This window comes from Papilio xuthus, unplaced genomic scaffold (assembly GCF_000836235.2).
Source record: "Papilio xuthus unplaced genomic scaffold, Pxut_1.1 DF826945.1, whole genome shotgun sequence".
Lineage (NCBI taxonomy): Eukaryota > Metazoa > Arthropoda > Insecta > Lepidoptera > Papilionidae > Papilio > Papilio xuthus.
The window spans coordinates 8,231,005-8,248,311 of NW_013531704.1; the positions used below are offsets into that span (position 1 = coordinate 8,231,005).

Below are 17,307 nucleotides of genomic sequence, written 5' to 3' on the forward strand. Positions count from 1 at the left end.
AAATACCTAAAATAAACTATTTGTGGAACATTTTAATACTGTGTTTTACGTATATTTGTATATACATCATCATCAGCTCACTATACGTCCCCACCGAGGGGCTCGGAGCCTACCCTAAGTTAAGGGTGATTAGGCCATAGTCCACCACGCTGGCCAAGTGCGGGTTGGTTGACTTCACACATATCTTTTGAATTTCTTCTGATATGTGCAGCTTTCATCACGATGTTTTCCTTCACCGTAAGGACGTCGGATAAATGTACATATGTAAATCGGAAATCGAAACACACATTGGTACATGGGCTGATTCGAACCCAGGACCTGCAGATTGAAAGTCTAGTGCTTGACCCCTGAACCACCGACGCACCTATTTGTATATAAGTATTATATGTATTACTTAACAAAATGTTCATATTAATTTATTAAGGTTTACAAAGCGCTTTGCGTTAGACTACTTTTAACGTAATAATTGTGTTCAATTGTGCGATTTAAGAAAACTCCATTTAATTACAAAAAATATATTTGACTTCTAATAAAAGTATAACAAAATAACAATATATTCATAACCATAAATTGATCATTATATGTGCATTTTGATTGTTTAGTTATTCGCGATTTCTTACATTATATACTGCAAGTTCCTTATATACTATTGAGTCCAAACATAGTTACAGACAGTTTCAGAAAATTTTCATGAAACAAACAAAGAATTGTAAAATTTATAGTAATTTTTTTTACATTTTTTAATAAAAAAATTTTAGACTGCGCCGTTTTTGGCTGTCAGTGATAAAACCAACGTTATTATATCAAATATAAAAGATAACAAATAATTTAAAATTAAAAACAGACATTTCAACGAAAAATTCTTTAAAAGATTTATTTTATAAAATTCTATTTATATAAGGTGATTTTGTATGGAATGGTAATTTATTAAGTACATAATATTATGTTCACAAACACAATAAATGCTACTCAGTCTCAAAGACTCACTTACATCGAATACTTTGTTCGTACAATACTTATTTTTAGTTCTTGAATTTTTTTTTCGCATTGGGCCGATCAATAAAAACTTATCTTTGAGCCCTAATTGTAATATTCTGTCTCTAAATCTTTTGAGCTGATTATTGAATCACTTACATTGCATTTTTATATTAAAAGGTATTAACGATCGTCGCCCATAGATATCATGAATTGCACATATACTGCACAACTTTAATCGACGGAGAAGGAGACGCACAGAGAATATTTGCCCTTCCTAAACGTCCGCTCTTCCAACAAATCCACTTCCTCTTCCCATTCTTTAGAAAAGAGAGAGAAGAGAAAGAGTTGCGTCAGTTGTGTGCGTTAGTTTCGATGTATTATTCAGTTATTTAAATTAATTTTTTATAACTATTTGCATTGTATTTAACCTTAAAGATATATACTTATTGTAGATGCAGTGGCCTCGAATTAATAGACACAGTTTAGCTTAGACTAGCTGCAGTGTTTTCGTGGCGCCATCAGAGGGCGTCGTGTTCCTTCAGCAGATAATGGCCGACAAGACGTTTCTGTATGTCCGTCACGCCGCCGTATATCTGTGTACCTCTTGCGTCCCTGTAGAAATTTAAAAAAAGCATTTTTAAGTTTTTTAATTAAAATATTGAATAAAAGCTAATTAAATCATAGAAACAACTGCAGAATTCAGATTAAAAGCCACAAGGATTACAAAAATCATTGAATTATAGATTAAATGGCTCATTTTTCTCCTAGAAGGACCAAAAATTTCCCAAAGGAGTAAAAGAGTCCCAAGTGAAATGATTCTCATTGGTCATTCCATTGACAAGATCTGACTAGCCGTTGCAAGCTGATGATAAATAGTGAATAATGAGGCCACGTGATAACACACCTGTAATGCCTCTCAGCATTGTGTGTGGTGGCAAGGCCGCGTCCGCCGAGGATTTGAACGCAGTGGTCTGCGACAGCGGTGGCATTCTTGCCCGCCACGTACTTCGCCATCGAGCTGTTCTTGGTGCTGACCTGCGTCGCCGCGCGGTATGTCAGAAGCCGGGCGGTCTCCGTCATTATACTCATCTCGGTCAGTCGATCCTGCAATTTTTACACCGATTTAGGATATAGAAACATTCTAAATTAGTACAAAAATCGTCATTTTAAAGCCCTTTAGTATTTTCATAGAAATCTGGAATCTCTGTCTGTCCCTCTGGGCAACAAGCGTGAGTTGTATTGTTGTTGTTCTATGTTACCTTTATGTTTATAAATTAATAATTCCTTGCATTCCTATTATCCCGTGCTATATCAAAAGCTAGTTATAAGATTTATTATGGTTAATGTTTTGATAACTTATCTTACCTGGACTGAAGACAACCTCGTCAGCTTTTTACCGAAAGCTTCCCTTTCCTTGGCATAACCAATAGCAGTGTCCAAAGCCGCTTGGGCTATACCTGAAAATATAATTTTTAAACATTTACTAAAAATTAGTAACATTTCGACCTTTACATGTTAAGCCAGTTTGTACTAATTTTTAAATTATAAATTATCTTACCTACAGCGTGGGCGGCGATGCCTATCCTAGCTTGATCCAACTGTCCCATCGCGATCTTGAATCCTTCGCCCACTTGGCCAACCATATAGGACTTGGGTATCCGCACCTCCTCGAATGTCACGTCGCACGCTGTCACAGCCCTGTCAAATTCGCTTTATCTCTGACTTATAAGCTCTCTTTACTAACTCATTTCGATATATTTCCTAGTCGAAGGCGAAATGTTGAAAAGTATAAGTGGCATTTTTTTAGCCCAAACGTCATTCACAGAAACTATTTTCTCCTTAAATTCACTTTTATGTTTTAGTCATGTCATACAGCTAAAATAATACATTTTCCATTCAAATAGATATTGTAAAACAACTGTATGTCTTTTCCGAAAAAAAAAATAGTTGAACGTTAGGGGAATAAGAAAGGTGGGGTGCGACGGCCGGTGACCTCCTCGTGGTGCACCCTGGTAACTCCCGAACGTCTTTAGGGAGGCTAACAGCCGGTCAGGGGGGGGACTGTGTCCGCAGGGCCATATTGGTCAGAGCTTCCCACACCGGGAAGGGCCGCGGATGCTAAGGGGCCTCACCGAGTCCTACGGATAGCGTAGAACTTAGGTCGAGGCCCAAGCACGTCCATTTTGGACGGTGCTGGGCACAGCGCACAGTTGGTGCCATAGTGCTGGTGTCGGGGTGTCATCTGTGGGGCCATGCCGGGTAGGGCCTCTCATACCGGACGGGCCCACGGATGACACCAGCTGACCCTGGGTCGTGGGTTGGCGTGCCTTCAAGGCAGCGGCGCGGTAGGGTTGGTCAACTCGGCCTCCCTGTCGGGTAAAAAACGTCGAGGGCGTGGCATGGTTGGTCGTTTTCGGTCTCCTGCTGAGCAGAGGTTAGGGTAGAGCGTGAGGCAACACGTTAAAATGCAGCGGACCAAGGTGGGTGGTTGGCAGCCTCTAAGGTTGCGCGTCAGGGCTAGGGGACCTCACCCTGTATTAAAAAGGCGGTTTCCGGTGTCCGAGAACACTGGTATCGTGTGAATGGCAAGTTTAAATAGATCATTACCCCAGGAGGGTATCACTGGTTCATCCAGTGGAGAATCCCTCCCAGAGGTCGTTTTGGCAAACCCTGTCAGATCGACCTCTGGCCGGCCCTCGTATTCTGGGGGGGCCAAAAAATGCTACGAGTACACGACGACTTCGGCGATCAACACGGACAATGATGCACGCGATATGGATACGGTGACTGGCAGTGGGCTGGAAGCCCACAATGGACGAGGGAGGGAAACGGGCATGGACCTGGACGAGGAGCTGATGCCGAGTGATCACTCGGCTTCCATGTCGAGAAGCAGTCGCCAGGGAAGTCCCATGGTCAGGAAGTGGAGGGGTCGACCGCCCAGCACCCGCACATATGCAGGTCTGGCGAAGGCCAAACACCTGATCATCGATGCCGAGCAACTAGATGAGGACCAAAGTCGGGCTGAGGCAGAAGCGGCTGCAAAAGCTCTTGCGGCGCGGGCTAGAGCCCGAGCTCGCTTACTATCGAGGATGCTCTCAGATGAGGAAGACGAGAGTTTCCAAGCGGCCGGCTCTCTGAGCCAAGTTATCAGGGACAACGTCGAGGTTATTAATAAGGTGGCCCTCCACCTCGAAGAACTTAAAAGGAGGTTACATCGAGGCCCTGAAGGATGCAGCCGAAGAAATCGCCAAAACGGCGAAAGTTCTGCATAGCAGGAGCGTCTCTGAGGAGACCAAGGGCCTACAGGCGGCCAATGCTCACCTGCAAGCTGAGGTGGCGCAGCTCCGAAAAGAGGTCACGGAGATGAAAGAGCGACTCACTGCGCCTAATGCGAGGCCGGAACCGCAGAGGATGGATAATGAGGACCTTGTACGCACCATCTTTTGCCAAGTGGGCAATATGGTGAACGCTAGGTTCGAGGCGCTAGAGGACCGGCTACTGCCGGAAAGGTTCATCCGCCGCCCGCTTGCGGCGGACAACAGGCCCGAGCCGGTGGCCCAGCGCGCTCCGGAAGGCCCAGGTCCAGGAACGAGCAAAGCCGCAGCAAAGCCACGGGCAAGGCCGCAGGAAAAGCCTCGAATAAACGGTCCAAGGCTAAGGCTAAGACGACGGAGCCCCAGGCCCAGCCCTAACTGTTGGCGGCAGAGCCTGCGATGCAGCAGCAGCAGCAGCCAAAAGAACTGCCGTGGAACGAGGTCGTCAGGAAAGGGCTTAGGGGAGGGAAAAAGGCGGACCGAACTCGGGTCCCTGCCAACTCCAACACCCAGAGAAAGAGAGCGCCACGAACGCCAACGGTCGGCGAACCAAAAACCGCCGCTGTAGTGGTGACCATAACGCCGGAGGGTTCTGCTAAAGGCCTCACGTACGATGCTCTCATCGCGGAGGCCAAAAGCAAGATAAGGCTACAGGATATTGGCATCACGACCGGCGTGCGGTTCCGGGTGTGCGCCACTGGAGCGCGGAGATTCGAGGTTATGGGCTCGGAAAACGGTCTGCAGGCTGACGCGCTAGCGGAGAGGCTGACCCAGGTCTTCGACGGAAGTCTGGTCTGCATCTCCAGACCGGTCAAGACAGTGGAGATTAAAGTGACGGGCCTGGACGACTCAGCCTCCGTCGAGGAAATCCTAGTCGCTGTAGACGAAGCGGGGAGCTGCACGAAGGAAAGCCTCCGGTGCACCGGTGTAGTTTAGGACAGATTCGGGGTGGGACACGCCTGGATCGAATGCCCGGTCGCAACGGCGAAGAAGGTCGTCGCAGCGGGCCGTCTAACCCTGTATTGGGTGGCTGCTAGCGTGAAGTTGATGGAGCGTCGACCACTGCGTTGTTACCGTTGCCTCCAGAAGGGGCACGTAAGAGCGCAGTGCAGTGCGGACGTCGACCGAAGCAACCAATGCTTCCGATGCGGGGTGGTGGTCTTGGTTTTGGCGGCGGACATCTTTGAGGAGAGAATCGTCGATCTCTTTAGCGACTGTCTCGCCCAACGGCGATTCCCAAGAAAGTGGAAGAATGGTGCCCTGGTTTTGATTAAAAAGAGGGTCGACCAGCGGACTCTACTGCGGCATACCGGCCCATTGTTTTATTGGACGAAGCGGCGAAGGTGCTTGAGCGGATAATCGCCAACCGCCTCGCCCATCACGTGGTGACTTTCGGCCCGGACCTGGACGACAAACAGTTCGGTTTCAGACCAGGCAGGTCCACGGTACACGCGATCGCGAGGGTGAAAATGATAGCGGAGCAAGCAGTCGCCCAGGGCAAGGTCGTTCTCGCGGTTTCCTTGGACATCGCGAACGCATTTAACACCTTGCCCTGGAGTTGCATCGTCGAGGCCCTCCACTATCATCGGGTACCGAAATACCTGATCCGCATCGTGGCCGACTACCTGTCTGAGAGAACGGTGTCGTTCAGGGGTCGTAACGGGTGGTGCAGTCACGAAGTCACTTGTGGGGTTCCGCAGGGCTCAGTCCTCGGACCCCTTCTTTGGATCGTGAGTTATGACTGGGTCCTGCGGGGCTCTCTCATACGTGGTGTCGACGTGACCTGCTACGCCGACGACACGCTAGTGACGGCGAGTGGCGCCACACACCGGGAGGGCGCGATCCTGGCGACGGCGGGAGTAGCCCAGGTCGTGGGGAGGATTCGGGCCCTAGGTCTGGAGGTCGCCCTCCAGAAATCAGAGGCCCTCTTCTTCCACGGTCCTCGGAGGAGACCTCCCACAGGGTTGCGCGTCACGGTTGGCGGCGTCGATATTAAAATCGAACCTCACATGAGGTATCTGGGCCTCTTACTAGATGGTCGGTGGACTTTTGAGGGCCATTTTCGTCAGCTGGGTCCCAAACTCCTCAGAACAGCCGCGGCACTTGGCAGCTTGCTGCCCAACGTCGGCGGCCCCAAAGCGGCGTGCCGTCGCCTGTTTATGGGGGTCGTTAGCTCGATGGCTCTATACGGCGCACCAATCTGCAGCGCCCGCAGAGGACAATGGCAATAAGGGTGGTGAGAGGGTACCGCACTATCTCTTATGAGGCGGCCTGCGCCCTGGCTGGTTCTCTGCCGTGGGTGCTGGAGGCAGAAGTGTTGGCGGCGTTTCACGCTTGGCGTGAAGATCGAGCCCGTACTGGCGGATCTCTGCCCCCTAGGGTCGAGATCGAGAGGTTTCGCCAGAGCAGACGCGAAGCGGCAGTGGCCAGCTGGCAATGCCGCCTCCGCGAGCCGCGGGCTAGCGCCAGAACGGTCGGGGCAATCGGCAATGTGCCCGCGTCCCGGTGCTCGGTGAAACGAGGGAAACAGTGGGGTTTTAGTCGGTAGGCTTCCGTCTAGGGAGAGAGTCCGACATAACCACCGCGCCTTTCCTCTCTTAGGGCGCGGTGGTATGCGTAACGAAATGTGTTACTGCTCACTATAAAAAAGGGTAATAAGAAAGGTTGGGGTTAGTTAGATTTTAATTTAAATTCGAATGAATTGTTTAGAATTAACTTTCTTCCCAAGTATGTTTTAATAGACAAGCAAATGGCAAGTAATATTTATAACAAGGAGTACGAAAGAAGAAAAAAATTAAAAGATTGAAAGACTGTTAGTTACACGAAAGCAAAGACTTTTGATTCATACCTGACACTCATTAGGGGTTGTTTCTTCCCTCTAAATACGCCTTCTGCATCCATTGGAACGAGGAAACCTAAAAAAAATATTCTACAATATAAAGTACTCGGAAAAATTCACTTAAAAACGGTCAAGTCTTATAAGATATGGGTAAACATACCCAGAGAAAAATATTACCTGCTAATTATTGGAGCAAAATATCACAGGAACTTATCGCAATTTGACTTACAAGCTAGTCCTTTGTGTCGTAGCGCAGGATCTACAGTAGCAAACACAATGAGCGCAGACCCCTCGATAGCAGAAGACACCCAGCTTTTCTTTCCGTTCAGGATTACGTGGTCACCATCAAAGGTCGCTGTAGTCTTTATGCTGGCTACGTCACTGCCAGCGTCTGTAAATTACATTGAGGTCGTGAACAACGGAAAGAAAATGGATAACAAATAAACGTTATATTGCGACTCCGGGATTTAATTTGAGGTTTAATTAAGTTAGTTAAGTGTACACGTTTTCGGTTCGTAACATTGTTACGTACAACCATATACATTTTGTGTATTCGTTCCCAAACTAAACTTGTTTGATAACATCAAATATGTGAATTTGAATTTAATAACCACCTTTAATAACATATCAATAAGTTGCATAAAACCACGACTTAATGCTGTCAAAATTGTCTTGATAAGCGAGAGTCACATAAGAGATAGCAAGATAATACGAAAACATCTGCCAAAAAAATAAAAACATTTAAAAACTCTAAACAATCTGATTTATAAATTTAAAATTTACCCGGTTCACTCAGAGCAAAACATCCAATGGCTCCTCTAGTAAAATCACATAAGAATATTTCTTTCTGTTGCGGCGTGCCTTTTTCATTAACCAGATTGGTATAGAGGAAGTTGTGGAGGCTCATGATCATGCCGGTACTGGCGCAGCCCCGCGACAGCTCCTCAACTGCTACAGCCACCGATAGATAGTCGAGGCCCCGACCTCCGTACGCCTCTTCCACTGCCATGCCCATAAAACCCATGTCAGTAAGACGTTTTATCTGTAAATTAGTTGGATTGAATAGATATTAGTAATCGTGTATTTCATTTGTCATGACACTTTTACGATCACGTAATTCTTATCTCTGTTTAAACTAAGAAAATAAGAGGGTAGGGTTTTTCTTCTAGCGATAATTTCTACAAAATTATCAAATTCTATCCATACATAAAATAAGTACCATTAGTAATGTGCAGTATTTTACGTGATAAAAGTAAATAATATTTTTTTTTACTTTTAGATAGGTTATTGAAAGGAATAATCTATATCTATACATATTAATAAAATTGTAGTGTCTGTATGTAATATTAACAAAATAAATCATATTTCGTACACGTAATGTATTTGGATTGCTGATAACGAGAAACTAATTATTAAATAAAAATTCTCAAGGCCGCGTCTGTTTCGGGTAATCTTCGGAATAGCTGGGTCAATTTTAACGGGACTTTGAGGGTACCTTCCCCTGCTGATGCACGCGGGCATATTACAAGCTACTTTTTATACCATTCTAAATGATGTGTCCCTACAGTACGACTTTAGTAAATCTTGTGTTATTACATAAGCTTAAACGAAATGTATGACATATGTATAATTGTAACAGTTATATAAAGGACGTAACATTACCGCTGTTTTTATCAATCGGCCGCGAGATACCACGCTCACTGATAAGCTAATACGAATTTCAAATGAATGACGAAATTAATTAAAAGAACACATGACACAATTATTATCATGTTAGATGCTTTTAACATTAAAGCTAACCTCATTTTTACAACTATACGTATTTTACAAGCAATTTTCGTTACATTTGTAGTTGTGGAAACCATAGCCCTTGCTAAAAACTAACTTAGCAAATAACAATCTTGGTTAAGCCGTCTAAAGTTGATTAAAAAAACAGACAATTTAAGAACCTTATTTTTGAAGTTGTTTAAAAATTCTCGCAAATCAATATTTACAACTGTTCCAGTAATTATCCTTAAGTAATGAGTCTATGAGGTATCATTTTATGACTGCTTTACCAAAGGACACATTAGTCTTCACAAATTTTTAGAGAGTCATACTTTTTACAGTACTAAATAATTATGTAAGTCCCATTATTACCACATTAAGATAATTATATACTTTTATGTATATTGCTATTGTTAAGATATTTATCTGATGATAAATAACCGAATACATGTAATATTATGTAAAGGTTATCAGCAAGTTGAGAATTGAAGACTGGATATCATTGTATGTATCACTATCATTCCATTTATAGATAAAACTAATACTGCTCTTTACAATTGCATTGCAATGCCAAAGTCAAAATAAATTTCAACAAAATATGTCCAGCGTTTACATTCCTAAAGGAGATAAAATTGAAAGCATTTATTTGGTTATTACCTTTTTATAGGACCATTTTAATTAATTAGGACATAAAATAATTATAAACAATATTAAAAACTAGCTGTACCCGCAACTACATCCTCACAGAATTGAAAACAATAATAAAATGCCTGTGTTCTTCCAGGCTATTCTGCATATCTATGCCAAATTTCAATGAGACTTCATGCAGCTGATCCGGAGATACCTTTTAACAAACATCCATCTAAACATACTCATTTATATTATTAGGAAGAAGTGAGATTAAAGATAATCAACTCATCAGGATCTGCGATTTGGTTTAAATTTAAATAATGTTTACCTGGTCAAAGGGGAACCTCCCTTCCAAATCCAGTTTCTTAGCATTTGGCTTGAGGTGTTCATCTGAAAATTGCTTTGCTAATTCTTGAATTTCATGTTGCTGATCATTTAGTACACTTGTGAATGTTCTCACTCTGGATATAGATGTCTTTGCACATTGTACCAATGACACTGTGAACAAGGTGATTAAAGATCCATCAATATTGAATCAAAAACTTTCTAAGGAGAGTAGTGTAGGAGAGATAGTAAATAATGTTAATAATTCAAAGTAAAGTTTTTTTATTATTGGAGGTAGGTCAGAAAATGTTGGACACAAAGAAAATTTCATCTAAGAAAATACAAAAAACTATAGTCTTAAAAGTCTATATTTCACATTCTTGAAATTTGTTTACAGATTTTCAAATCTAAAAAATTAATACATAATAAAAATGTAAAGGCAAACACAAATATATTAGCTTTGAAATCAGTAGTTCTAAAAATAAATTCATTATTAATTTTTTTCAAACAGCAACAAACAACAACTTTACAGTGTGATAAATATTAACTATAACGTGTAAAATTAACGTTTGACAAAAAAGGGCAACTGAACCCAATCCCTAAAAGGGCAACATTATCGACCTGTTTGACGCATGTTGAAAAACACTAAAATATGATAATTGTTAATTTTTAAAGATATAAAGGAAGGTAAAAAAACTTACAAGAACTTTTCACAGATTTAAAGAGCGCACCGGCTACCATGATAACGCTGGATTAGTGAATGTGGGCGAATGTCACACAACTTGAGATGTATTGCAAAATTATATATGACCGATACTGATAAATTCAAGGTTAAGCTAAGTTAATGGTTAGAATATTATAAATATTTAAAACTCAACTAGAACGACACTTTCTCACTAAAATAGTGATATTTTCTTTTGTATTATAATAACCTTAAATAATGTATTAACCCTATATCTAACACAATGGTACTTCTACAAATTCTGACTATTATTTATCAAAGTTTGTGTTATCTAATACAAAGAATTCCACCTAAATAGATAGACGCCGATTGCCGAATTAATTTGCATGTATTTGATATTTCAGTGTATACAAATACGTCAGTTTTATTTTGATAATGTCATGTCCAGATGACAATGACTTAACATAATATTGTGTTGCCAAAGAAATATAATGTAATCATCTGGTCATATATACTCTTTGTCATCTGATAAGCACTATGTTTTAGCTCTTGTTTTTTGGTTGGAAAGAAAAAAGCATTTTCTACAATTTTTTTCTAGATTTAGGCAAGTTTTTTCAATTAACAAATGCGTAATTTATTCACAATTTTAATTGTATCGAGTTGAGCTATTTTCATCATGGGTTTGACAGTTCTGATTTCGTTTATTATCCTATATGTGTCAAGTCTTTGTCACACTTTGTTATTCTGTTTGTCAAAGTCACCAAAGTATTTATCAAATCAATCTCACTTAATTTTTTCGAAGGGAATAAAATGTAGCGAATCAATGTTTTTCTTTTACGACGTTGAATTACAAATATAAATGATTTTCTCATAATAATGTGTTTGTGTTAATGCATACTATCCAAAATTGAGTTAAATCATTAACTAGATAATAGTAAAAGTGCGACAAGGATTGAATACTTAATTTAATATTCTGTGATTAAAAAGTGATAAAATGACTTCCATTTTCGATCAACTGGAACAAGCTTCACAAATTTCACAAAGGTCCGAACCTGTATCTGAACCTATGACATCGTCAGGATATATAACAATGCAAATGGAAGACAACACGCCCATGTTCTCGAAGCAAAAGATGAACTTCAACCCATCTGATCTCATCACACATGTAGCCGTGGCTAGCGACTATCTAGTACTTGCTATGGCCAATGGAAAACTTTTTAGATTAGATTTGAAAATGCCAGATCAACATGAAGGTCAGAGTTTCTTCTAAATAAAAAAAATAAGTCTTTATAAATTTATCTTACTTTGTTTATGTAATAAAAAATCCGCTTTGTGAAGTAGAAATCAAGACGCATAAATTCTTTCAATTTGAAACATTACAATTAGCATCAATTCTGTACTCTTAAATATTTTACTCTGTCTCATGTTTTTAATATTTTTATAACATTCTGTTTTCAGAAATTCACTATGCAAAATTTGTACAACCAAACACAAAGCTGTCTAACATTTTTCTGGACCCTCTTGGACAGCACTTGCTTATGGCTTTTGCCGCAAGGAACAAGGAAGGAAATCCAGAACTTATTTACCTGCATCGTTCCCGGAGCAAGCCCAAATCTGTCAGCAAGTCTAGGAATTATGAAGTAACTGAAGTTGGCTGGAATTATGAGAATAAATCTATTGCCACTACAGGACCTATACTACTAGGAACATCACAAGGACATTTACTTGAAACAGAATTAGAAGCTGATAATGATAAAATGTTTTCTGGCAGCCAGCAGTATTGGAGACAAGTATGTATAGTTTGATTCCAACTTTACATAAGTTTGCAATTTTATATAATACTCCTGCAGTGGCCATCCATTTATGGAAATATGCACTTGTAGTTACATGAACTGCTATAAAGTTTGAATCTTATAATAAAAGTTTCAAAATCAGTGATAACTTAATAAAAATCTAAATTAATTGATATTGAAACATGACAAATTGTGTTTTAAAGGATTAAAACATGTTTTAATTGAATAATTTTGTGCGTCTAAAGTTATTGAATATTTCTTTCCATACAAGCTGCCCAATTACTTGCCCCTTTACGGAGGCAAGGAAGTTGTTGATGGATTGGTAAAGTTTTGCAATTTTTTTTTATATCTCTGATTTTTTTTATTTACTATTAGACAAACCATAAGGTAATAAACCTTTTTCTGTTAATATCTAATTAATGTTTCTGTTTAGGTTTTCGATATCGGTAAAGGCACTGACACCCCAATAACTGGCATCCAATTCCATAGAATCAACTTTACGACAAAATATTTCATATTCTTGACAACACCAACAAGATTATACCAGTTTATTGGTACTGCTGTGTTCACTGATAACAAGCCTTCACTGCAGACAATTTTTTATTCATATCTGACCACAGCGGAGACAGGATTCCAAGAGATTCCATCTACATTGAAATACTCTAAATTACAATTTTACTTTGATAAAGATAATACTCCGAAGACATTTGCATGGTTGACAGAGCCTGGAATATTTTATGGACAGGTTAGTTTTAGAATAATGCTGGAAACTTTATAGATTTTAAAATGTTGACGGTAGAAATGTTTTAAATTTTTAATAATTATTTACAGTTAGATCCAACTTCTCAACAAAATTCAAATTCACTTTTCACTCAAGGCGAGCTGATAAATTATCCAGCAGAGAAAATAGATACAAAAGATTTAGTCTCTGATAAAACTGATGCAGCCGATAAGACACCGTTAGCTTTCGTATTAACCGAGTTCCACGCAATTCTAATGTTTTCTGATAAAGTTAAGGCAGTTTCTCTTTTAAACCAAGAACTTGTGTACCAAGACACTTATTCGGAAGCTCATGGAAAATTAAAAAATATCGTCAAAGATCCGGTTCGAAGGACCATTTGGGCGGTCACAGATAAAGCTGTATTTAGGTACAAAGTGATTCGCGAGGAAAGAAATGTATGGAGAATATATTCAGATAAAGAGGAATTCGATTTAGCCAAACAGTATTGTCACAACAATCCAGCTTTTATAGACATAATAAATGTTAAACAAGCAGAATTACTCTTCTCTAGAGGTGAATATGAGAAAAGCGTAGAAATATTTGCTGAGACGCAATGTAGATTCGAAACTGTATGCCTTAAATTTTTAGAAGTCAATCAAACGAATGCTCTAAAATTTTATTTAGCCAAACGACTAGATGCTCTCGATGAAGACGATAAGACTTTAATTTCAATGATCGTTATTTGGATGACAGAGTTATATCTGTCTCAACTTGGACTCTTACGGCGGAAGGGGAAAGAAGATTCCGATGAATACTGTCAGATACAAAGCGATTTCGAAATGTTTCTGTTGCAACCTAAAGTGATGAGTTGTATGCATCATGTGAAATCAGTTATATACGATCTAATGGCTTCCCACGGAGACAAACATAATCTGATCAAATTGTCTATAATAAATGAAGATTACGAAAGCGTGATAGAACAAAATATTTATAAGAAATCTTATTTGGAGGCTTTGAAAATGTTACAAGGGTTACGGAGGCCGGATTTGTACTATCAGTTCGCGCCTATGCTGATGGAGGCAGCACCAAAACATACCGTGGATGCACTCATATCGCAAGGCCACAGTTTGATACCTTCCAAACTGTTGCCAGCATTCCTTGGTTGTGAGAACGATGATAAGCATGTGCTGGAAATAATAAGATATTTAGAGTACATTGTGCAGAACTTTAACGGCAAAGATAAGGCGATTCATAACTATTTATTGACATTGTATGCCGAGAGGAACAAGCCAGCGTTGATGAGATATTTATCTAGACAGGGACAGAGCTTGGATATGGTTAACTTCGATGTACATTACGCTTTGAGGTAAGGTTCTAACTACGGTTCAGCAACAAAATTTCTGCACGAATTAACCGGCTCACCCGGTGCAATACCACGACCATGCAAGACAGGCGTCAAGTGGAAGTAATTCCGCGTTTCCTCTGATGAGTCACTTTCCCTATACACCCTTTTCTTATAAGGAAAGAATGGTAAGGGGGAAGTTGATTTAAGGGAGGGGATGCATAGGAAGGGGTAATATACTGTTTCCACCCATCACAATTGGGCATGACTACAGAAACGGTCGCTGGACTTGTTTGCCGCTTTATGATATATAAAAAAACATTGATACTAAATATATACTAAAAATGAAAATGGCAAAGTTATGCCTATAAGTGTTTGTCTGATATAAAAACGTGTGTCAGGATTTGTCGTGAGAAGAACGTGCCGGAAGCGTGCGTGAAGCTGTCCGCGTTGCTGGGGCTGTGGGAGGCGGCGGTGGAGCGCGCGCTGGACGTGGACGTGCCGCTCGCCAAGACAGTCGCCGCCATGCCTGAGGACACGGAGATGCAGCGCAGACTCTGGCTTACTATCGGTGACTATATTAGATGATTATAGTATAGTAGTATTCACATATCTTAGCGGTTCTTAACTTTTTAAAATAACAGAAGAAAGAATTGCGCAGCTCGCCGATGATCTTGGTCCGTCAAGATATTTGAAATGAACTATATCAGCAATATAAATCATTTTTATACCTTTGTTTTCTATCTATTCCATTGATAGAATATTCTTATAAAAGAAAACGTCACATTTATACATATTTTGTTACAAGAGTGAGATACAAGATAAATGAAAGAGTAGGCTATATTCTAAACATTTAGAGAACAAAATGATTAATTCACATTTATAGCTATTTTTTTTTTAATTTGTTTTACGTGTATTTTCTTTTCAGCTGAACATGTTATAACCAAAAATCAGGATTTAAAGGAAGCGATGAGTTTATTACAAGAATGTCCTCTCATCAAAATTGAAGACATCCTGCCATTCTTCAGCGATGTGGTCACCATAGACCACTTCAGAGAACCTATTTGTCAGTCACTTCAAGTAAGGAAACTTTTCTTGGTAGAAATAAATTATTGCAAACGAATTGCAGATTCGTTCCCAGTCTATTTGAACAGACGTTTTGCATTTTTTATTTTGTTTGTTTTTCAGGAGTATAATACACAAATAGAAGATCTCAAGGCAGAAATGGAGGATGCTACTAAGTCCGCGGAATGCGTGAGTAAAAACTGAACAATTGAGTCAATGATTACTTTCCTTTGATAGTCATTTTTATTTGTTTCTTATTAGAAGATAAGAGAGTCTAAGACACACACACGACAGTAAGGGTGTTCCAAAAGATGACAGAGGGGGGGAGGGATTTTATCCCCTCTCCTCCAAATTTATAGGCTACAACAGGGCTTCATTTATTGAAACGATGTCATATCATACTTCTTCCTTATAAATGCGAAAGTTTAGATGGATAGATGTTTGTTTGAAGGTATCTCCTGACCGGAACAACGGATCTTGATGAAATTTGGCATATATGTAGAACATAGTCTGGAAGAACGTTTAGGCTTATTGTGTTTGTTTTAATTCTGCGCGGACGGATTCGCGGGCGACAGCTAGTGATACATATTAATGTTGTGTGTCAGGTGCGCGAGGAGATCCAGTCGTTCCGCAACCGCAGCGTGGTGGTGTCGGTGTCGGACTCGTGCTGCGCGTGCGCACTGGCGCTGCTGCTGCGCCCCTTCTACCTGTTCCCCTGCGCGCATCGCTTCCACGCAGACTGCCTGCTCACAGAGATACAGCCCACACTCAGTCAGTCACACTCATATACTAACTACTAGCTTGAAGCGCCCTCTACTGTTGGAATACTAACTTTTGTTCTAAATTTCTTTTTTTTTTAAATATAGAGGAACAAGAAGCGGCATTTTATAGATAATTTATCACGATTTGATGAGGAAGTCTTAATCTAGAAGTATACATCAATTGAAGCACGATCAGTCTTTATTAATTTTAATATGTTAAGTGTCACTTGCCAGCTTGGTTATGACCCAGTCATCTCTAACTTAACTTAGCTTCTCAGTGGGGACGTATAGTGAGCTGATGATGTGTGCAGGTCCAGCACGTCGCAACAAGCTGAGCGACCTGCAGCGGCGACTGTCGGTGCTGTCCAGTGCTGAGCTGTCCGCGGTGACAGCCAGCGGTCTACCACTCCGGGAGGTCATCCGCAACGAGATAGATGACATCGTGGCCAGCGAGTGCATCTTCTGTGGCGAGTACATGATCGCATGTATCGATAAACCTTTCATCACAGATGAAGATTGGGACAAAGTCATGAAGGAATGGGAATAGAATATATTAAAAAGATATTTACCATGTTCAATGCAGAAACAGAATATGAAATTGTCTGCATTTGAGAAAAATATGTCTCCGAGAAGGATCTAAGTCATACCTGATTGGAAATAACGCTTCCCCAGTAGATGCTTGGTTATAAAAAAAGTGGTTACTTCATAATCATAACCAGCCTAGATTTATCCACTGCTGGATGTAGGCCTCCCCATCGATTGTCACAATGCCCGGTCCTGTGCCACATCCAGTGCACTCCCACAACCTTGACCAGGTCATCGGTCCATCATGCGGAAGGCCTGCCTACACTGCGTCGACCCGTTGCTTATTCTTGATCAAATTATAGGATTAATCTAAGACTGATTGGTTGGTTTTTTGTATAAATAATTTAATAATAAGTTATAATTAAAATCATAGTGGCAGAGCTTTTTGTACTGAAGTTATTAAAAATGTAAATTGAAAAGTTTATAATGTCATATAGTGTGCGTAGTTCTGTAAAATTGTTTTATATAATATCATCAATGTGATCTATTGTAAATGCTTATTTATA

General features: G+C 40.6%; 2 protein-coding genes across 3 annotated transcripts; one reads left to right on the forward strand and one right to left on the reverse strand.

Annotated features, from left to right (window-relative positions):
- Positions 1–1,044: 1,044 nt before the first annotated feature.
- Positions 1,045–10,938, reverse strand: LOC106121309 (short-chain specific acyl-CoA dehydrogenase, mitochondrial). 2 transcript variants are annotated; one of them, XM_013316917.1, is made up of 9 exons: positions 10,554–10,938; positions 9,857–10,026; positions 7,915–8,173; positions 7,361–7,522; positions 7,141–7,207; positions 2,537–2,688; positions 2,344–2,435; positions 1,883–2,082; positions 1,045–1,590 (listed from the first exon to the last, which is right to left on the reverse strand). In XM_013316917.1, exons 1-9 carry the CDS (start codon positions 10,591–10,593, stop codon positions 1,497–1,499), a joined length of 1,236 nt encoding a protein of 411 aa, XP_013172371.1. In that variant the 5' UTR covers positions 10,594–10,938; the 3' UTR covers positions 1,045–1,496. The 2 variants fall into 2 exon arrangements, with proteins under 2 accessions (XP_013172371.1, XP_013172372.1); XM_013316918.1 differs by having other exon boundaries at positions 2,537–2,676; positions 10,554–10,937.
- Positions 10,939–11,298: 360 nt separating this feature from the next.
- On the forward strand, positions 11,299–17,300 carry dor (vacuolar protein sorting-associated protein 18 dor). Its single transcript, XM_013317034.1, has 9 exons — positions 11,299–11,787; positions 11,993–12,324; positions 12,761–13,072; positions 13,159–14,414; positions 14,792–14,961; positions 15,319–15,470; positions 15,579–15,644; positions 16,061–16,226; positions 16,528–17,300. The coding sequence occupies exons 1-9, from the start codon at positions 11,529–11,531 to the stop codon at positions 16,761–16,763; spliced, it is 2,949 nt and encodes a 982-aa protein (XP_013172488.1). The 5' UTR covers positions 11,299–11,528; the 3' UTR covers positions 16,764–17,300.
- Positions 17,301–17,307: the final 7 nt, after the last annotated feature.

Coding starts and splice junctions, on each gene's coding strand:
- dor (XM_013317034.1), top strand. CDS start 11,529: ATGACTTCCATTTTCGATCAACTGGAACAAGCTTCACAAATTTCACAA. Junction 12,325..12,760: donor GCCAGCAGTATTGGAGACAA/GTATGTATAGTT, acceptor GTTTCTGTTTAG/GTTTTCGATATCGGTAAAGG. Junction 15,471..15,578: donor CTATTTGTCAGTCACTTCAA/GTAAGGAAACTT, acceptor TTTGTTTTTCAG/GAGTATAATACACAAATAGA.
- LOC106121309 (XM_013316917.1), bottom strand. CDS start 10,593: ATGGTAGCCGGTGCGCTCTTTAAATCTGTGAAAAGTTCTT. Junction 2,083..2,343: donor CGAGGTTGTCTTCAGTCCAG/GTAAGATAAGTT, acceptor TAAAAATTGCAG/GATCGACTGACCGAGATGAG. Junction 1,591..1,882: donor AATGCTGAGAGGCATTACAG/GTGTGTTATCAC, acceptor AAATTTCTACAG/GGACGCAAGAGGTACACAGA.